Consider the following 19,129-nt stretch of genomic DNA (forward strand, 5'->3'; position numbering starts at 1 on the left):
AGGAGTTCACTTTCATCATGGCCGCCACCAGTCAGTTTATATGGAACACGGGAGAAATTAATAATATGTGGAGAAAAAGATAGTTCATGCATATCTACAGATATAAAAATATGTTTGGAATAGATATTTTGCTGGAATAGGAAGCCTGGACATCTGGGAGCTGTGTAAGAAATGAAATGGGAGCTGTGTAAGCAGTGATTTCTTCTGAAGAATATGGATCCATAGATTACGATATTGCTTCATACATAGACATACCTTTTTATTACAAAGCTTTCATTAAATTAAAACTATTAAAAAACAACATATACAGCAGTTGTTTACTTATCATAATCATCAAAAAACACCTCAGGAGGGCCCACAGACAGGCACAGGCCATCAGATTCTTAACAGTTTCCAAATGACACTTAAACATCAATATGATTAAATAAAATTTCCATCCCAACAGAGAGTTCATTAAGGGCTGCCAGTGTCCGACCCAAGTTCAACCCAGGGAGGAGAATCACAAACAATGATCAGCTAACGAAGGCTGACCCATTCAGATCAACTGCCAATGTGGGCTTAACCCGTGTCACAGCGTAAGACCAAATGGGGTGCAATTAAAGTCTAAAACTACCGCTGGTGTCCCCAAGAGGCAGAGCCGGTTGTTACACCTAACCAGACCACAGTAGCGGCTTTCAACAGCTGATATTGTTTCCCTTTGAGCCCCACATTTGCTAGCAGAGCTAAAAAAAAATCTGCTGCACTTTACATGGTTTTGAGGAGGTGAACAGTAATGCAGTTCTTTTGAGTCCCAGGAGACTGAGAGATGGTGAGGCTAATAATGTTGTGCCAAGCAGTTTCTGCAAAGGTTCTGCAGGATGTGTGTTTATGTGTTTGTGTGTGGGTGTGCGGAGGTTGTGTAGGCGGATTGGGGGGGAGCTTGCACACTACCTGGCCATTATATAAAAGCTCCCACTCTCAGCTAGAGGGCTCTGTACTGAGTGCCAACTCCCTCCCCATCCTCCTCCCCTCTCTGTCCTCCCATCCCCCCACCTCTTAGCCTTCCAGCTACTCTGACTCAGGCTTAACTCTGAAATACCTCCGCCTGTTGTTTTCTCTCCCTCCTGCCTCTGTGGTATCACAATCACGGTGCACATGTGGATCAAACAACAGACGGAGTTTGGGACTAAAATATGATCGGGACATTCCTTCCCCCAACAGGATCAGTTCATGCAACCCAGCTGGACTGAGTTCAGAATGATTTCTCTTTTAATCATTAGCACGTTAAATGCTGTGCCATCACACCTGAGGCTACAGAGGTCTAGTCCCAGCTTGCCACAGGCAGATGGTGATTCTAAAACCCGCCCCTTCGATGCTGAACGGCACAAAGATGTGATGACACGGGAGGTTTGTAATCTGGTGCCAAAACGGTGCAGGTGCATGCTGCTGGAAGCAACCAAACAACACAGATTTGCTGCCATGTATGTGGTCTGGGGATGCCAGGGTGAGGAAATGTTCTCACCAGTTAATAATCTTGTGACAACGCCACTGTTACCAATTACATCGGACATTTGACGAGAAAAGACATTCGTTGATGACGCCCAGTATCTGTAGAGTGCTTACTTTTATCTTTAACATTTGGTCTTTAAATCTTCTCTTTACTTTAAACAAGAGGGAACAGGATCGTTGAAACTTGTTGAAGTTTTTTTCCTTTTTGGCTACGGCTCAGGCTCAGTGGCAGCTCCCTCCTCCTCTTCTTCTTCCTCTACTCTCTCGGGGTGCGCTCCTTGCCCAAGGGTGACCACTTCTTCCTCTATCATCCTTGTGATGTCCTTAACATGCGAGTCGTAATCACCCTAGTAACACTGGTCCATGAACGTTGCCTTGTGCATCAGGTGCCTGCTTGTTTCTGGCACAGCTCTGTGCTGCGACTCTGCTGCTGTACGGAGCAGACGCTCTCAGTTTGTAATTGTGGCATCTGTCATTTAACTAAACATTGATAACACACTTAGTATTGTGCAAATAACAGTTTTTTATTTCGATGAATGTGTGCGCTAATATACAAAAATGACCTATGGTAAATGGGTTTATTTCTATTTTTAAAAAAGCACAGAGACGGGGGGGGGGGTACACAAGTAATGTAATTGATGTATGCCGAAAAACCTGTAACGCTGCCTATGGTAAACGTTATGTGGACAATGACAGTTGGAAGGAAAAACTCTGACTCTTAAGTATAATGGTAGAGTGGTACAAACAATTGATCTGGAGCAAAACACCTGTTTTGATTATGACTGAGCGTAGAAGGACGGGAGACACCAAAGCTAAAAGGCTCAGAACAAAGACATTAGACATAAAAATTCCCACTGCACAGGTCTGGTGAGAAAACGAAGAAGAGTAAGAAGACACCTTTGAGTTGCACTCGCCCTCTTCACCCTGTTAATCCTGCGGAGGTTGGCAGACACGGAGATAAAGGGGAACTGTAGAGACAGTAGCCTGGAAGAGACAGCAGCCTGAGACTGCAGGCTGTGCAGCAAACATGTTGCGGGTAGAGTAAAGAGCACAGATGCTTTTTATCATTAGAGTGGCTCCTCTGATGTTGGGCTACATCTTAGGACCGCCTGGGAACTGCAATTGCTTTACTGTGGTCTAGTCCTGAGATTCACTCGGAGAAAAGAGGGAGCATAGACGGCTGCACCAGGCTGCTCTGTGCTTATGTTGTACACCAGTGCATGAGCATAAACATTTTTTTTTTCCTTTCTAAATTTACCAAACTGGACCAAACCACCAACATTTATCAATGTTAAGTATCATCTTGACCTGAATGTCACTAATATTTCTCCTGCTACCATGTTGTTAACTCTGCAGCCCTCCTTCACTTCTCTTTCACTGCACAAGGTCGTCTTGACCAGGACTCCCCGGGAGAACGGATCTTGTAACTCAATGGGACCTTCCTGGCTAAATATAGGAAGAATAAGATGAATAAAATGCACTAATCAATTATTTAAGGATCAGAAAATAAAACCAAAACCAAAGGAAATCAATTAAAGGTCCAGTGTGTAGGACTTACGGATATACACATTATAATAAGTGCATTTTCTTTGGTGTACAAGTACCAGAAAATAAGAAATCTTGTGTTTTCATGACCTTAAAATGAGCTGTTTATATCTACACGGAGCGGGTCCTTGTTCACACAGTCCACCAGGTTGCACCACCATGTTTGTACAGTAGCCCAGAATGGATGAACCAAATACTGGCTCTAGATAGGGCCATTAAGGGTTTTGCATCAACCACTGTAGTTAGCAGCCCCTCCAGGATGAGCAGTGTTGCAGCTGAACTGCTTTATTCTGTGTTTTTTAAAAAAGCAACTTTAAATCACTGTCTGCTTTGGAGAAAACGAGACGTCTGTGAATTTGTGGCCCGCTAAAAACCCTCTGAACATCTGGATCATAAACGTCAGCAAAACAAAGTGAGTACACATTAGCAGGCGCTGGGCTAGCAGCCTGTAGCCGAACAGTGTCAGAGAAACACTGATTTGTAACATGAAACTGCTTTATTTTGTGTTTTTTTTAATCAGTTTTAATCACCTGGTCTGTTTGTTTTGGAGAGGAAGAGACCCCTGTGGATTATTCAGCTCGTGAACAATGAACACTGAAGGAATTCTAACCGGGAGTTCATGCTTGGCTCGCGTGTTTTAGTTGGTTGCGATCTTCAATCCTACCAGCTAGATGCCACTAAATCCTCCTTTAATTATTATTACAGGCACTATTGTGAAAAATGGGCATTTTCACTTGGTATCACACAGAGCTGAAAACATCCTATAACTGTGTTTATTGCATAACAAACACTCCAATGTACCAAACACACAATCAACCATTATTCCACAGGTAAGAGCCGACCCACTGGATCATCAAAACAATTTCATTTAGTCTTATCCTTCAAGCAAAATATACACAGCTGTTTTCTTTAAAACAAAGGGGCTTATCCGCTCACAGCAGGGCCACTTCCTAAAGAATAAAGAGTGTTTGGTGAATCAGTGTCTTAAGCTGCGGTCCCTCAGGTCAAAGGTCACTGGAGAGACATGCGCTCACTTCTATTATAAGCCGTTAACCCTTGCAGCTGGCTGCTCAGGTCTCGACAGGAACATCTTTACCAGTCCCAGATGTTCGCAATGACTTCATCAACTGAGACAAAAGGCTGCGGGACTGCAGGTGTCATGATATGACGTTAAGCAAATATGAGACAGGAAACTATTTGCCAAGGAAGGCAAACAGCAGAGTGCATGTCTTTTCTCATTGACATAGCCTGATATTAAATGTATTTTCTATTTAACTTAAAATTTAAAGACAAAATGTGAAAGGTGGTGCATGATTATAAGAGCATCTCCCTTTAATTTTTGTTGTGTATTTCTGCCTTTCACCTGCAGGAGGGCAGTTACATCTGGACAAACACCACAGAATACACACATGTAATGCAAAATTCACACTCACATGATTAGTAACCATAATCAGTGAGGCAACTCAGGCCAGAGAATGTTTCCATGTTTTTGTACATCAACTATACTCTGAAGTTTGTAAGTGAATGCAGAGGTTTAAAGAATAACTTCTGTCCTCATTAACTTGCAAATTTATGCAACAAGGTGTCCCAAATCCCTTTCAAATGATTGTTTCTATTTGAGTAACCTTTGGTGTAGATGCTATCAGGCAAAACAACGTCTAACATACTGCACCAAGGCACACACAGCACACACAACTTAACATTAATTAGAAAACACCAGCTGATCCGGACGCATGTCATAGACAGAATCTTCTGCCACATTGCTGCTAATTATAAGTGAATTATGAGTCAAGAATTACAAAAGTGACATAAAAACTAAACTCTGAGATTTATGCACTTCAAGGTGGGGGTCTCACAAACACACCAGACTCCTCCAGCCTGCGGCAGGATGAAGAAATATTCTTCTCTGGCAACAAGTCATTTTTTATTCATTTATCCCTTTTGATTCACACCCAAATCTCTGATATTCCAACATTTAAAAACCTTAAAAGAAAATCTGCCAGGAGGGTGGCCAGTGAAATGTCTGTCTTTCTTCTTCCAGTTGGAGACACACAATTGAGCTCCAAACTGCTACCTACCCATGTCTGTCTCGAATGTGACATGTTTCCACGGCAACAGGACTGGGTAACAAAATCTCCACAGGAGTTAAGAAAAAGCTCCATCTCGCCGAATAACAGAAGTCGATGGCTGCAGACAAGATGTGCTCTCACGGGGCAAAAAATATCTGACAATGTAAGACCTCAGAGTGTGGTCTGACTGGACGGAACATACAGAACGTACTGTAGTGTCAAAGCATCAGGGCTGCATAATATACCTTTTTTTTTGTTGTCACTGCAATGTCAACTTTGAAAGACTGTGATATTGTACATTGAATTAAGGCTACGTGATGTGCAAAAAAACATATTGCAATAATTTTGACAGATATTGCAATATGAGTAGCTATTTTATTAGGAATGGTAAGTTTTGCATTTCATTTTCACTGAAAAATATATAAAATTGGGACGCCCTTTAGCTCAGTGCTGAGAGTGGTGATCCCATGTACAAAGGCACTGTCCCTGTCGCAGCGGCTATGGGTTTGATTCCACCTCACAGCCCTTTGCTGTATGTCAACCCCCCTCTCTTTCTCTCTCCCTTTCACACATAAGTTTGTCCTGTCAAATAAAGCCAAAAGCCACAAAAATAATCTTTGAAAAAAGTATAAAATTGATGATGATGTGTACCAACCAGGCTGTAATATGATTTGTGGGCTGGGGCACCTCAATAACACCATAATGCTTCATTTATAATGTTATGTTGTGACACATTTTAACTTTATCAAAAAACTGCACCTCCTGCGATTTTGATACTTGGTAATACTGCAACTTTGATTAACTGCAGCCCCACTTTGAATATAGTGACAACGTATTAAATTACTTTCTGTCTATATGCGCTGTTTTGGCTAAAACACACCACGCTGTTAACCCTCTCTGGCCAATCAAACAGAGCCCTCGCGGTTAGGCAGGATCTGACAATAAGAATTGCCTGATGACCCGAGGCCAGTAAAAAACCATTGGGCCAGTTGGGACCGATCGGGCCATTGCTCAGAAAAGTGAGCAAGCAACATTATCCGCTCTGCTCTCTGAGACTTTGCTCTGCTCTGACAGTGGGTGCAGTTACATGATGGCTTCTCATTCAGAATGAAATAAATCTGAATGAAATCATTCGGAATTAAAGTTTTTCCAGGTAGTTTACATGGGAAATATTCATTCTGAATGAGGGTTTACACGGGAGATCAGTTTAATCGCCTTTTAATCACCTTTATTCGGGTCCGTGTAAGGTTTGGGGCAGGGAAGGTTTCTGATTGGAAAAGGGGCAGGGCGGATGTTACGCGTTTACCGGAAGAAAACACTGTAGGCCTCGTTCCAGATAACAAGAAGCTTGACGACACTGTTCTTAGTGCCTTTTTCGGCCGTGTTTTGCTTATATTCTTGAAGCAACAGTACAACAACCTTGTTCTGCTAATGCTTCGTCTGTTGAGGAGGAGAAGAGAGGTAGAAGGTCGAAGAAGGGAGATAGAAGACCGCCTGGGACCATCTCTTGTTTTTAGAAGCTGCCATCTTGTCGCACGTGTGCTATATACGTCATCACACCAGAAGGGCAAGGAAACGAGCATGCGCAGAAAGACCGGAATGAACTTAAAGAGCAACGAGTGTACACAAGTGCGAGAAATTCTTTCATTCGGAATAAGAAACAGAATATTCCAGCCCCTTAATAACGGCAATCGCATCGGCCATTTTCATTCCGAATTTGGTGTTTACAAGATCACTTTTAATAGGAAAGAACTTTCATTCCAAATGAAAAGGGAATTAAACTGTCCATGTAAACTCACTAAGTGTCTGTTTTGGCGCAAGTAAAGCACGCTGTGTGAGGACGAACATAGGCAGGCTAGTTAAATTCAAAGATGAAATGGTGGTCAATCCTAAGACAGCATATGAGTTCAAATGCAAAAGAAGATTCATTACATGTTGGAGAAAAACATACAACTGGATTGTGAATGATGACTCATGTTGTAAGAGTGGTGTAGCTCCTTTGAGGAATAGCTTAGTGTGGTCAAGCGAGAGACAGAGCAGTTGTGGCTGGGCTCAGAGCAGACAGGTGTTGGTGAACGGTACAGAGAATAAAACATGTCTCATGTCTCATGTTAGTAAAAGAACAGCATAGACTTGCGATTTATCTGCCCACTGTCATTTTGCTTTTCTTTTAATAAATAGAGGGAGTTTGAGTGTCTCAGGGTCTTGTTCACGAGTGAGGGTAGAATGGAGTGTGAGATGGATCAGCAGTCGGTGCAGCTTCTGCAGTGATGCAGGCGCTGCACCGGACCATTATGGTGAAGAGGGAGCTGAGACGGAAGGTGAAGCTTTCAATTTACTGGTCCATCTATGTCCCAACCCTCACCTATGGTCATGAGCTCTGGTTAGTGACCAAAAGAATGAGATCACGGATACCAGCGGCTGAAATGAGTTTCCTCCATGGGGTGGCTGGGCTCAGCCTTAGAGACAGGGTGAGGGGCTCAGACATCTGGAGGGAGCTCGGAGTAGAGGCGCTGCTCCTTCGTGTCGAAAAGGGAGAGCTGAGGTGGTTAGGGCATCTGATCAGGGTGCCTCCTCGGTGCCTCCTGTTAGAGATATTTCAGGCACGTCCCACTGGTAGGAGGCCCCGGGGCAGACCCAGAACATGCCGGAGGGATTACATTTCTCATCTGGTCTGGGAACACCTTGAGGTCCCCCAGGCGGAGGCTGGGAAGTGTTGCTGGGGAGAAGGATGTCTGGGGTGCTTTGCTTAGCCTGCTGCCCCCGTGACCCGGCCCCGGATAAGCAGATGAAAATGGATGGATGGATTTTAATTAATAGCCTACTTAGCTGGATGACGGACACTACAATGTTAAACTGAAAGTGTCAGCTCCCTACAGCAGCGCAGAGTAGCGGGAGTCATATTTCTCTCATCACGTAACAAGTAAGGAGAGTTGACCAACGAGATGATGGCAGAGGATGTGGTGTTGATTTGGAAATATCTTGGATTTAAACCCATGGCTAACAGGGAACCTGATCACACTAATGAGGAGACAAGAATTTGCTTGGCAGCTCTTCATCTGACAACTCACTGTGCTTCCTCTTCTTCCATAGCTCCCTGCAATATATCAAATTGATCTGCTGTCAACAAATTGCCGAAATGACCATTGTCTTGTTTTGTAGACACATTTATGATGGACGATAACACATTGCATTCCCTGTGACTACTTCATAGTAAATGTCAGTTCCAGTTTTGCCAGTTAAATGAGTTTAATGTGAAGCTGCGGCTGTAGAAAAGTTCGGTTTGCATTAGCAGTAACTTAATACAGCACTAGATATTGAGCGTTATCCACCAATTTCTTTTCTTCTGAAATGTCCGATGTAAACTGTAACACTAGTGTTGTCACAAGTTAATTAACTGATGGGAAAATGTCCCCACTGTGGCATCCCTAATACAGTGTAGGTTTCGGTTTGTCCATGAATAAACACTGCAGCTCCTAAAGAACCAAGACAAATCCTGAATACACCATATATACAAGCTCAGGTACTGTGCAAGTCTAAGTCAAGAACTGAGTACACTTTAATATCAGTTTATTTATCGCAAGTAATATCGTTATCGCAATATTGCAAATCATAATGTGCAGCCCCACAAAGCATGTTTGTTGTCTTTATCCAGCAGCTGGACTGATAAACTTTATTAAATACTGATAACAAGAATAAAGGCAATAAACTCTCTCCAACTGTTGGTTCAACGCTAAACACCTCTGACATCTCTGCAGCAGAACAGACATGTTACATCTGTATCCCCTTTCACATTGTGAGCTTAATACCTTCTGCTGTTCACCAATCTGATTTTCACATATCCAGTACTTTGGTGTCTGAGATAACACTGTGAAATGCCACAAAATCAAACTCTCAATCACAGAGTATGAGCTTGAAACACACGCCGACATCTGCGCATGCATGTGAGCTTTAAATACACCAGCAGCTGAGAATAGTTATCATTCACTCCGGTGACTTCCAATGTCTTATTCTCTTTAAACTGAAATTAACTGCTGCGATAATGACAATGACAACAAGAGCAATAGGCAGGTGTTGAAAGGATGTAGGGGAGCAGAGAAGAGGGCCTGTATCATTAGGGATTAACCTAGCCACAGGCTCTACAAATAGACTGTCTCCACCTATAAGCCTCCAGCACACAGACAGTTATTTGAATTGCCAGGTTGCTGCTGCAGCAGCTCCACAGAAGAGAGAAGACAGTTCAAAGAAGCTGAGGTGGAGCGGGACTCCTGCGAAACAAAATGCGATGCAACAGGACACATCTGGGGGGCCTGGCAACATCAGAGGCTTTCACAAGCACAGGTTTTAGTCTAAGATGACTGCATCACAGATTTATGCACCAATTCGGCGTATAAGCTATAATAAAATACAGCCTGAGGCAGCTATGAACAAAAAGTGCAGCAGCGCAAACCAATATATTGGAGCTGAATGTATTTTAAGTCATTTTTCAGGTAGAAATCCCAAATATTTCTTTGTTCAGTTGTGAAGATTTGCTGCTTTTTCTATACTCAATTGAATATATAAAGCGTTTAAACAATTTCTCAGATAAAACAAGCAATTTTAAATCTTTGTCTTGAGCTTTGGGAGAGTGTGATGGATATTTTTCACTATTTTCTGACATTTTATAGATCAAATAAGTAATCAAAAAAAGGTCACATCATCAGAATAATCATTTGGCAATAAGACCAACCGCACAATAACAGATGTTTTTTGAATATAATTAAATCATTTTACCCATCGCCGCCATTCTGGAAAACACTTTTTTAACTAAAATTAAAAATAATAAAGCAGGTGGATTCAAACTTTCATGCCCAAAATTAATCACAACTATTTTTATTAAATCATTTTAGTCATTTTTACACAGAAAAACATTTTCTGGTTTCAGCTTCCTATATGTGAGAATTTGTTGCTTTTCTTTGCCTGGGTTTTGAATTACCTTGGATGAGTCCAGCAATTTGACGGCATCACTTAATGATCTGGGAACATCGTGTTTGTTTTTCAACAAGGAAGGAAAAATGAACGTATGAATGTACTGAATTTGTGAAGAAAACTGTTTTTCTCGCATGCTTTCACAGTGAACGGAGAATCCAAAAAAGGCGAACAGTCTTCATGAAATTAAGTCACAGGGGTCTGCATTCAAAAACAGCAAAACTATATAAAAACATCAGTTTATAAACTGTCACACAACTTGTGCAGTATAATCCAAGTCTCATTTAACCAGTCATACACTCAGTACTTCCCAAACACATACATTTCCAAACAGCCGTGTGTCCAGGCATGCTACTGGTCCATGCATGAGACTGAAGGCATCACTTTATGATCTGGAAACCTGATGCTGGCTTTGCAACTTGCGGACAATTTTTTACAGAAAATTCATAATTAATTAATAGAATACTTCACCCCTAAAAAGACTATTTCCATTTCAATTACTTACCGCATGCTACATTGAATTTGTGAAGAAAAATTTTTCTCACATGCCTTCACACTGAATGGAGAATCCAAAAAAGGCGAACATTCTTCATGAATTTAAATATTTGGAGACCACTTTTAAAAACAGAATAACCATACCAAAAATCAGTTTACAATCTGTCACACAACTGGTGCAGCATAATAAAGTCTCATTTAACCAGTCATATGCTCAGTGCTTCCCAAACACATGCATTTCCAAACGTGTGTGCCCAGGCATGCCACTCATCAGTGCATGAGACTGTGCCAATGTGTTTTCATTTTTAATATTTTAGAAAAACTGCATGTGTGTGCAATGTTATGATCATACCACTGAATAAACAAGACTCTGATTAGCTTAAACTGCAGGAGTTGTGTTGGAGTTTGTGAACTGTTGTTTTGATATAGTTCTGCTACACGCGGTTTGGAAGATGTTCACCTTTTTTGATTCTTCGTTCACCTTGGGGCCATGCATTTTTCTTACGAATTCAAGGTCACACCTCGTGAGTAACTGATATACGAATAGTCTTTTTGCTGGTGAGGTACTCAGAAGCTTACTCAATAATGCAAATATTATTTTTTTGTAGGAATATATGTTACAGAGCAAGTAAAGGCTGTGTTTGTATTGAACACTGTAATGCTTTTAACTTCCATTCTCATTCATGTTCTTTACAGCCACAGCTTTTGAGCTCTCTTTCTGTGTCTGGTGGTCTGATGACTCCTGCCACACACTGTCACCGTTGTATGTTTGCAGCCTTAGAAGCGACGGAGGCCAGGCCAGTGCACAGCATCACAGCTCTCTACACCACATGATGCATATGGACCGAAGGGACTCATTAAAACAACACACATTTTTATCTCAGGTGTGAAACAGCTGTGAAATGTCTTAATGTACCAAAATCACAGAGGCTCATTTTTAATTATTTAACAATTTCACATCCTAGTGTGGAAATTCAGATAAAAAAGGAGACAGGAGGGGGGATGGATCATTATGATTGCTGTAACATTACAACATAAACATGTCTGTAATCTCTCCTTGTTGCATCAGTATTACTGATGTAACCGTGTATCATGGCACAATGTATCACAGAGCAAAAATCTGAGGGCAAATCGTGGAGCTGAAAAATGGATGTTTATGACTCCCAAAAGGGCAACATCTTTTGTTCGCTTACGTTAAATGCAACAAGATGTAATTAAACACAGTCTCCATCGACACATCGAAGTCTCAGCTGCAGCTTGAAAAAGCTGACAAACTCACAGTCTTAAAAAATGTCCTTGTCCTAGTCTGGATCTAAAAATAGTTTGTGAGGAGGTTTAAATTGGGGTTTGTGGCCAACGGACTTCCACCAAGTTCAGACATTTGCTCTTTAAGTGACACAATTCTCACCAAGACATTGTTCAATCTTCACTTTAATTTAATGTATAAAAAAACACCTGCTTGTAAAATTTTATCAATTACAACTACATTAAAAAAGTGAACCGTCAAACATAAATACAACGTGTTCGTAAAAGAGGAAAAAACGAAGATAAAATAAGTCCGATTTTGTTCTTCTTTTCAGTTGTGTTAAAAATATCATGGGTGTACTGTGCACCGCCCTGAACTGTGAGCTGTATTTTTACACCTCTTATCATTATCTTGTAACGTGTTGTCCCACGTCTATGTCATGTCTCTTAGTGTGTGCGCTGTGCTCAGTGAATGTGAGATGTCCTACAGCATTAATACTTAAAAAGATGATGATATGTGCTCATAGCCAGGACGGACTGCCAGGAGTGGTTTGAGGGGTAATTCTGGATTATTTGATTGAGACTCTGGACATAAATAATAATAAGACATAAAAACTAGCATTATAGTGATGGTGTAAACAAAGTAATGACACCCTCGGACGTCCTCACTTGCTCTTCCTGAGGTTTCTTCCATTTTTTCCCATTACAGGTTATTTTGGGGGGAGTTTTAGGACGGTGTTGTGTGTTGTGAAGCCCTCTGAGGCAAATTATGATTTGTGACATGAGGCTTTATTGAATTAAATTTAATATAAGCGGCCATCACCTCTTGCAGGGTGTCTACAGGTATCAGACAGTTATATTTAATGCTTTTTAAAATCCATTCAAGACTCCTTTTAACCAAATTACGGCAGATTGTTGGACAAATCATGTTTTACTTATCTAAGCATCGCAGGTAAGCGTTGCGGGAAAGTAGTGTATATGTGGTCATGTGCAGAGGTAGGTGTTATGTAGGAATATGGTTATTAAACTGAGTTAAGTCAAACTACATTTTGCCAAGAAATAAGTGCAAGTATGAAGTAACATGACAGTATTATAATTTTTTAAAGATTTGTAACATAGAAAGGCTTCACACAGTTTCACAAAAAGAAATTTAATAATGATAAATGAAATCATATAAAATGTTTGTGGTAGTTAAGACCTAACAAATTCAAATTTAAGACTATTTAATGACTTTTAAGGCCTTATTGTTGTAACATTGAATTTAAGACATTTTAAGACTCTAAGGACCTGTAGACACCCTGTCTTGTCTAGCCATAAACTGACTGATCAAAGCTTGAATTATATATAGGGAGTAGGTCGGCAATAATTTGTTGATTAATCGACTCGTTCATCGACAGAAAATTAATCACCAATGACTTTGATAATCGAGTAATCGTTTCAGTCATTTTTAAGCAAGAAGCCAAATATTTGTTGGTTTTGTGTTACATGTGAGAATTTCATGCTTTCTTTGTCGTACATGATAATAAACTGAACAGCTTTGAATTTTTGGACTTTTGGTTGGCTCTCATAGTCTGAGTGGGCGGAAGTTCGCTGTATAGATCAGCCTCTCATTGGGTGGAATGAGCCACCCGCTGAAGTCCCGCCCTACCACCTCCGGTTGTGTAGCAGTTTTCAACCATTTTCAACACGTCCTTTACTAACTTTTGCGGTGTTTGATCTTGCGGGGGTGTAGCCATTTTTCTGCCATGGTTCACGTCCTGTAGGTGATATTTTTGTGGGCGTCTTACACCAAAACCTGTTTCCCCCCGGCAATATTTCTGCAAGTGCACCGTTGCTGTGGCACCGCCCAGAACGATTGTGATTGGTTGAAAGGAATACAAGCAGCCGGAGCGTTTTTTTCTCCAATCTTAAAGTGAGAGTCGACCCAGCCAGACCTTTCTTTTCTTGAGAAAGGTCTGGTGAGCGAGACTAGATATAACATACTAGCTGAAAATGTACCTTGGGCTCCAGGAAAATTACACATGGTATATTTATTATTTTCTGCCATTTCATTGCCAAAATGATTAATCTTTTAATCAAGAAAAAAGTGGGCACATTAATCGATAATAAAAAACAATCGTTAGTTGCAGCCATAATATAAAAAGGCCTGGATTATAAACATAAAAGTTATGTGTCTATGTTCCCGTGCTTGTTATGTTCTCTTTTTGTCTTTTCAGACCATCACAGATAATACACACTGATAATAAATAGCAGTTGCTGAAGATGGAGGGCTTGTTTAAGGGTTTCATCTCTGTGCATTAGGTTTAATATTTTGTGTAAAATGTCTCAGCAGACATGGTTTAGCAGCTTCACTTGTTAACAGTTAATGCTCAGAGTCTAACTCATTCCTGTGGAGTAAGTCAGAGCTCAGGTTTGAGATATTTCCTCCTACAATTACAAAAAAAGACCTTTTCAGAGACACTGTTGTTGAATCATGAATTCCTGTGACAAGAAAAGTCCCAACCAGCATTTCAAACAATTCTCCCTTTCTGCAGATCTCACACTTCAGCAGAGGTTTAACAATAACACTCATCTGGGACAGAGGAGCAAGAGCACGTATCAAAATAATCATTACACCAAATCAATTAGCAACAAGGTTCATCCTTTTCATAGACTCACACAGCTCTCACAGATTTTGAAATTGCATCTCTCAATCACAAAGAGGTACAGATAATGCCTCTGTCAATGCGTTTGCTGCGTTCGTTAATTTCATTCAGCCTGCTCGTTGTGTCCACAGGAATTCGTAAGTGATTGACGTCGGTTACAACACTTTAAGCAGGTTTGCAAGAGCCAAATCAATCACCAGTAAATCACTGGTAACCCAAACCTCACTTGTTTCTAAACAAAGTCCTCAGGCCACTTTGTCAGAGCTTGTCTGTCTTTCTACAGTGCTGGCATGAAGCTGTGAGTAATACAAAACTGAAATAAGCTATCCATAAAAGCTTCATCAGTTGTTCATAATTGCTGTGCAGTCAACAGCACGATGTGAGGTTGACATTCATACACATAAAAAGCAGACCAGCTAATGACTTCCTTCATGTTTGTGCAGACAAAAATTCTCCAAATTTTACAATCTAACAACAGCACACGAGAAAACACCTCTATCCTCAAAAGGTTAAGGGCTGCAACTGATTCATCTATTGACTATTATATTTTGTTATTTGATTTATTCATAACCATACGAAAAAATAACGCCAAATGCCAATCGCACCTTGCCATAGCTCAAAATTATGTTTTTCCTTTAGTTTAATCTGCAGTCCAAAAACTCAAAAGTGGAGTCGAAACCTTCAGAAAACAAAATAAAAACTATTGTGATCCATTAAAGGTCCAATATTGTAAAAATTCAGATTTCCATGTATTTGTTAAAGTTGGTACAGGGGGCACATAAATACTGTGACAATATCAAAACGCTCAATCCACAGACAAATGCACACAGTCCGTTTTCAGAAACTGTGCCGTCAGGACATCTGTGAAGTTGTGATGTCACAACTATAATATATAAAAAGGTAGAATCTGCTGCTACAGAACCATTACGGTCATTCCCCTGGCTGCAATGACGGTGCAGAGACACCAAGGGCACATGTGTAAAAAGACCTGGAAACGCTGACCAATCGGAGCAGACTGGGCTTTTTTGGAAGGGGGTCTTAAAGACACAGGCGCTCAGGCAGACAGTATGAGAAAAATAAAGCGTTTTTTGAATATTAAAGCTTGTAAACACGTTCTAATAGAAACCCCAAATACATGTACAAACCTGAAAATGAGCAAAATATGGGACCTTTAATTGTTCCAGCTTCTCAATTGTAAGGATTTGCGGCTTTTTTTTAATTCTTAAGTGACAATAAACGGATGATCTCTTCAGGTTTCTGACTGTTGGTCAGACAAAACAAGCAATTTTTAGATGTCACTTTCGCTTTGGTACACTGTGGCATTTCTTACTGTTTGCTGACATTTGATAGATTTGCTGATTAACTGACATGAAAGCAATTATCAGCTGCAGCCCCGTGCCCCCACATATTCAACTTACATCATGAAAATGAAAAAAGCAAGCAAATATTGACATTTAAGAAGCTGCAACCATCTCTCAGCAAAGATCTGCACTTTCATTAATCAGGGAAAGCTTATAACACACTGTAGTAAGACCACATCTGGATTTACAGCAGGCAGAGGGTGCAGCTTCATTACAGTCTGTGTAGCCGAATGGCAGCTGGCACAAAGGAGCACGTATAGATCCACAGATCCCGGCCAGGCAGTGGAAACACACTGGGGGAGAGTCTAAAAATAGCTCAAGACTCTGATCAATAACTGCTAGATATGTTCCAACTCTGCTTCATCAGGTTAAATTAAAACAGCGTTTCGGCGGAGCTACGATGCAAACAGTCATGTTAACAGAAAGATGCATCAGCGATGAATTTCCAGTGGTGGAATTTAACTAAGTAAATTTAGTCAAATGCTGTATTTCACTACAAATTTCAGGTACTTGTACTTTACTCTAGTATTTCCATTTTATGCAGCGTTATGCTTCTACTCCACCACATCACAGAGACAAGTATTGTATTTTTACTCCACTACATTTGTCTGACAGCTTTAGTTACTTTTCAGATTACAACTGTGCACCCCATTCCTGTCCAGTGAAAACCATGTATCTCCAGAGGTGGTGCTTTTGAATTTGAATTTTCAAGATAAACTGAATTATACCACATCTTTAGCTACATAAACAAGAAAAAGAAAAACTTGAATCAGCGGGAAAATGCATCAACACAAAGCTGAAAACAGGGCTGTTTTTCTGACACCATGAGAAGTTGAATTTTTATAGATATGTGGTTTTCAAGGACAGCGATGATGCAAAAATGTGATGATCTTATATAATATGATGTGTTGCTGTAGATCAAACTATCCAACAGCATATAGAGGAGTTAACCCTAAACATCTACAGCGGTAAAATGCAACGTACAAATAAATGCAGCAGCAATATTAATTTAAAAAAAGATATAATCGAAAAACACTATCAGGAACATTTTGACTGCATAATGAATAATTTCCCCTTTTATATTTTAAGTAAATTCTGCTGATAACATGTAAAATAAGGTTCTGAAAGCAAGACTTTTACTTGTAGTGGAGTATTTCCACTGTGTGGTGTTGGTGCTTTACTTAAATACAGGACTGAAATATTTCTTTCACCACTGTGAATCTCTGAGAGTCGACCACCTGGATACTTTGCTGATATAATGTTTAATCAGCTGCCGGTGGTGACACACTCATCATGCCTACATCATTTATTTCTTTGCACTGTTTTACAGGTCACAACTTACAAAATGCTTGATTTGTACAGACAGGCTGAGGCTGCAATACCATCACACAGAAGACAGTATTTTAATTTCATATATATAAATAAATATATATTTATATAATATTCAGTGTTGGGGAGGTTACTTTCAAAATGTAATAGTTACAGGTTAGTAGTTAACCCAATAAAAATGCAATAAGTAATGTAACTATTTTAATTACTTATCAAAGTAATGTAACATGTTACTTTTTATTGTTATTATCTTTCTGCACCTCCTGTCTGCATTTTTGCAATTTTTAATGGTGACATTTTTACTGTAAATCATTTAGTCATTAATTTTACCTTTTTATCTCTTTATTCTTTTATTGTAAATCTGTATCCTTTATGGTGTTTTATATTTTATTGCTCTGAAAAGCACTTTAAATTGTCCTGGTATATGAAATGTGCTACACAAATAAAGCTGCCTTGCCTTTCACTGCTAAAAATGTTTAAAATTGGGCAATAAAGCTAAAAAAAAATGTCCTGAAAGAGGCTCTGCCAAAAGAAGACATTCTGCACAGCGAAAAAAAAACAAAGCAACAGAGTGAATGTGATATTCTAGCTTACATGTAAACTTTTTACTGCAAAAAAAATTTGAATGTAACTCCTCCTTTGCAATCACCAGTTTTATAAGTAACTGTTATTTAATTACAGAAATTTTCTCAGTAATCATAACTGATTACACTTGTTTTGCAATTTAATTACAAAACTCAGTATATAGTTGTTTCCCAGCACTGATTAAATTTATATGTACACCTATTTTTCCACACACCTGTGTACATAATAGTCATGTTATCGTTACCTTTATTTGTCCAGCTTCGTTGATTTGTTTTAATCTGTTATGTCTATTTTTGTGCATGTTTATTAGGAGCAATGGTGAAAAAAACAAAGTTTAATTTCTTGTATGTTTGCACATACTTGTCCAATAAAGGTGATTGTGATTCAACAGGTAAAGTGAGTCGCAGGTGTTAATGAACAGGTCAGGTAACGTGACTGCAGCTGCACACAGCCTCGCTCAGGTATCAACTTTATCATGATTCATATGTGAGAGATGATCCGTCCATGTGTGCGTGTTTTCAAACATGCAGCATGAAGCCGCTGTCACATCCACACAGTCTGGAGGCTGTCCGCGCCACTAAACGCTCTCGAGCAAACGTTTATTTATACCTTAAAAATATAAATTAAAGACACCGGACAGAGCTAGGTGTGATGCCCTTTAGTGAGCCGCTGCCTCCCGTGTTCAAACCCCACACAGAGGATGGTTGTAAAGTAAAAGCCGCCCCGCCAGCAGCTGAAAACGGTCCGTTCGCACAAACCAGCGCGTCTCAATATCAACATAAACATGCTCGTGCAAGCTTTGGCGCTCGCGCATTCAATAAAGTTGCCGCTGTGTTTGAGCGATAAACATTAAAATCTGACAACATCTCAGCCCCACGAGATTTAAATCACTGCCGCGCGGTGTCACTTGACAATCTAACGCTCGGTAACCGAGTAAAATTATAACGATTTCAGGCTGCGCCTTACCTTCAGTTCCGCACTCTCCGCCATCTTGTATTTGTTTGCGCAGGCGTGGTGAGGTGCTGTCACATGACTGGGACGCGCAGAGCTGCTCCGGGAACGCGCACACAGCACGCAGGGGTGCGTTCAGGAACACAAATGATGGGAGGAAAAAACAGCTGTAAACTTTTGTCGAATGTTACAGAAATGAAATATAATATAATATAATATAATATAATATAATATAATATAATATAATATAATATAATATAATATAATATATACATTTTTAAAAAATATGCAAAAAAAATTTTTTTGGGCAGATATATAGATGAGGACAGGTTGTGTTAGAGGAGTGCTTATTTATTTTGTAACACTGGTTGATACTTGGACTCTAAATAAACTGGGTTTATTACCGATTTATTTAATTGGGTGGTAAATAGACTGGGGACAGTTATGT

General features: G+C 40.0%; 1 protein-coding gene across 1 annotated transcript in view; it reads right to left on the bottom strand.

The window, feature by feature from the left end:
• LOC117262264 (E3 SUMO-protein ligase PIAS1-like) overlaps nt 1-18,721 on the bottom strand; it is a 78,181-nt gene extending 59,460 nt beyond the window's left edge. Inside the window, exon 1 of the mRNA XM_033635143.2 lies at nt 18,697-18,721. Coding sequence (XP_033491034.2) covers nt 18,697-18,720 — 24 coding nt within the window. The 5' untranslated portion in view covers nt 18,721. The remainder of the gene's footprint in view (nt 1-18,696) is intronic.
• Between the last annotated feature and the right edge of the window lie 408 nt (nt 18,722-19,129).

The sequence above is a fragment of the Epinephelus lanceolatus genome, chromosome 2 (assembly GCF_041903045.1).
Source record: "Epinephelus lanceolatus isolate andai-2023 chromosome 2, ASM4190304v1, whole genome shotgun sequence".
Lineage (NCBI taxonomy): Eukaryota > Metazoa > Chordata > Actinopteri > Perciformes > Serranidae > Epinephelus > Epinephelus lanceolatus.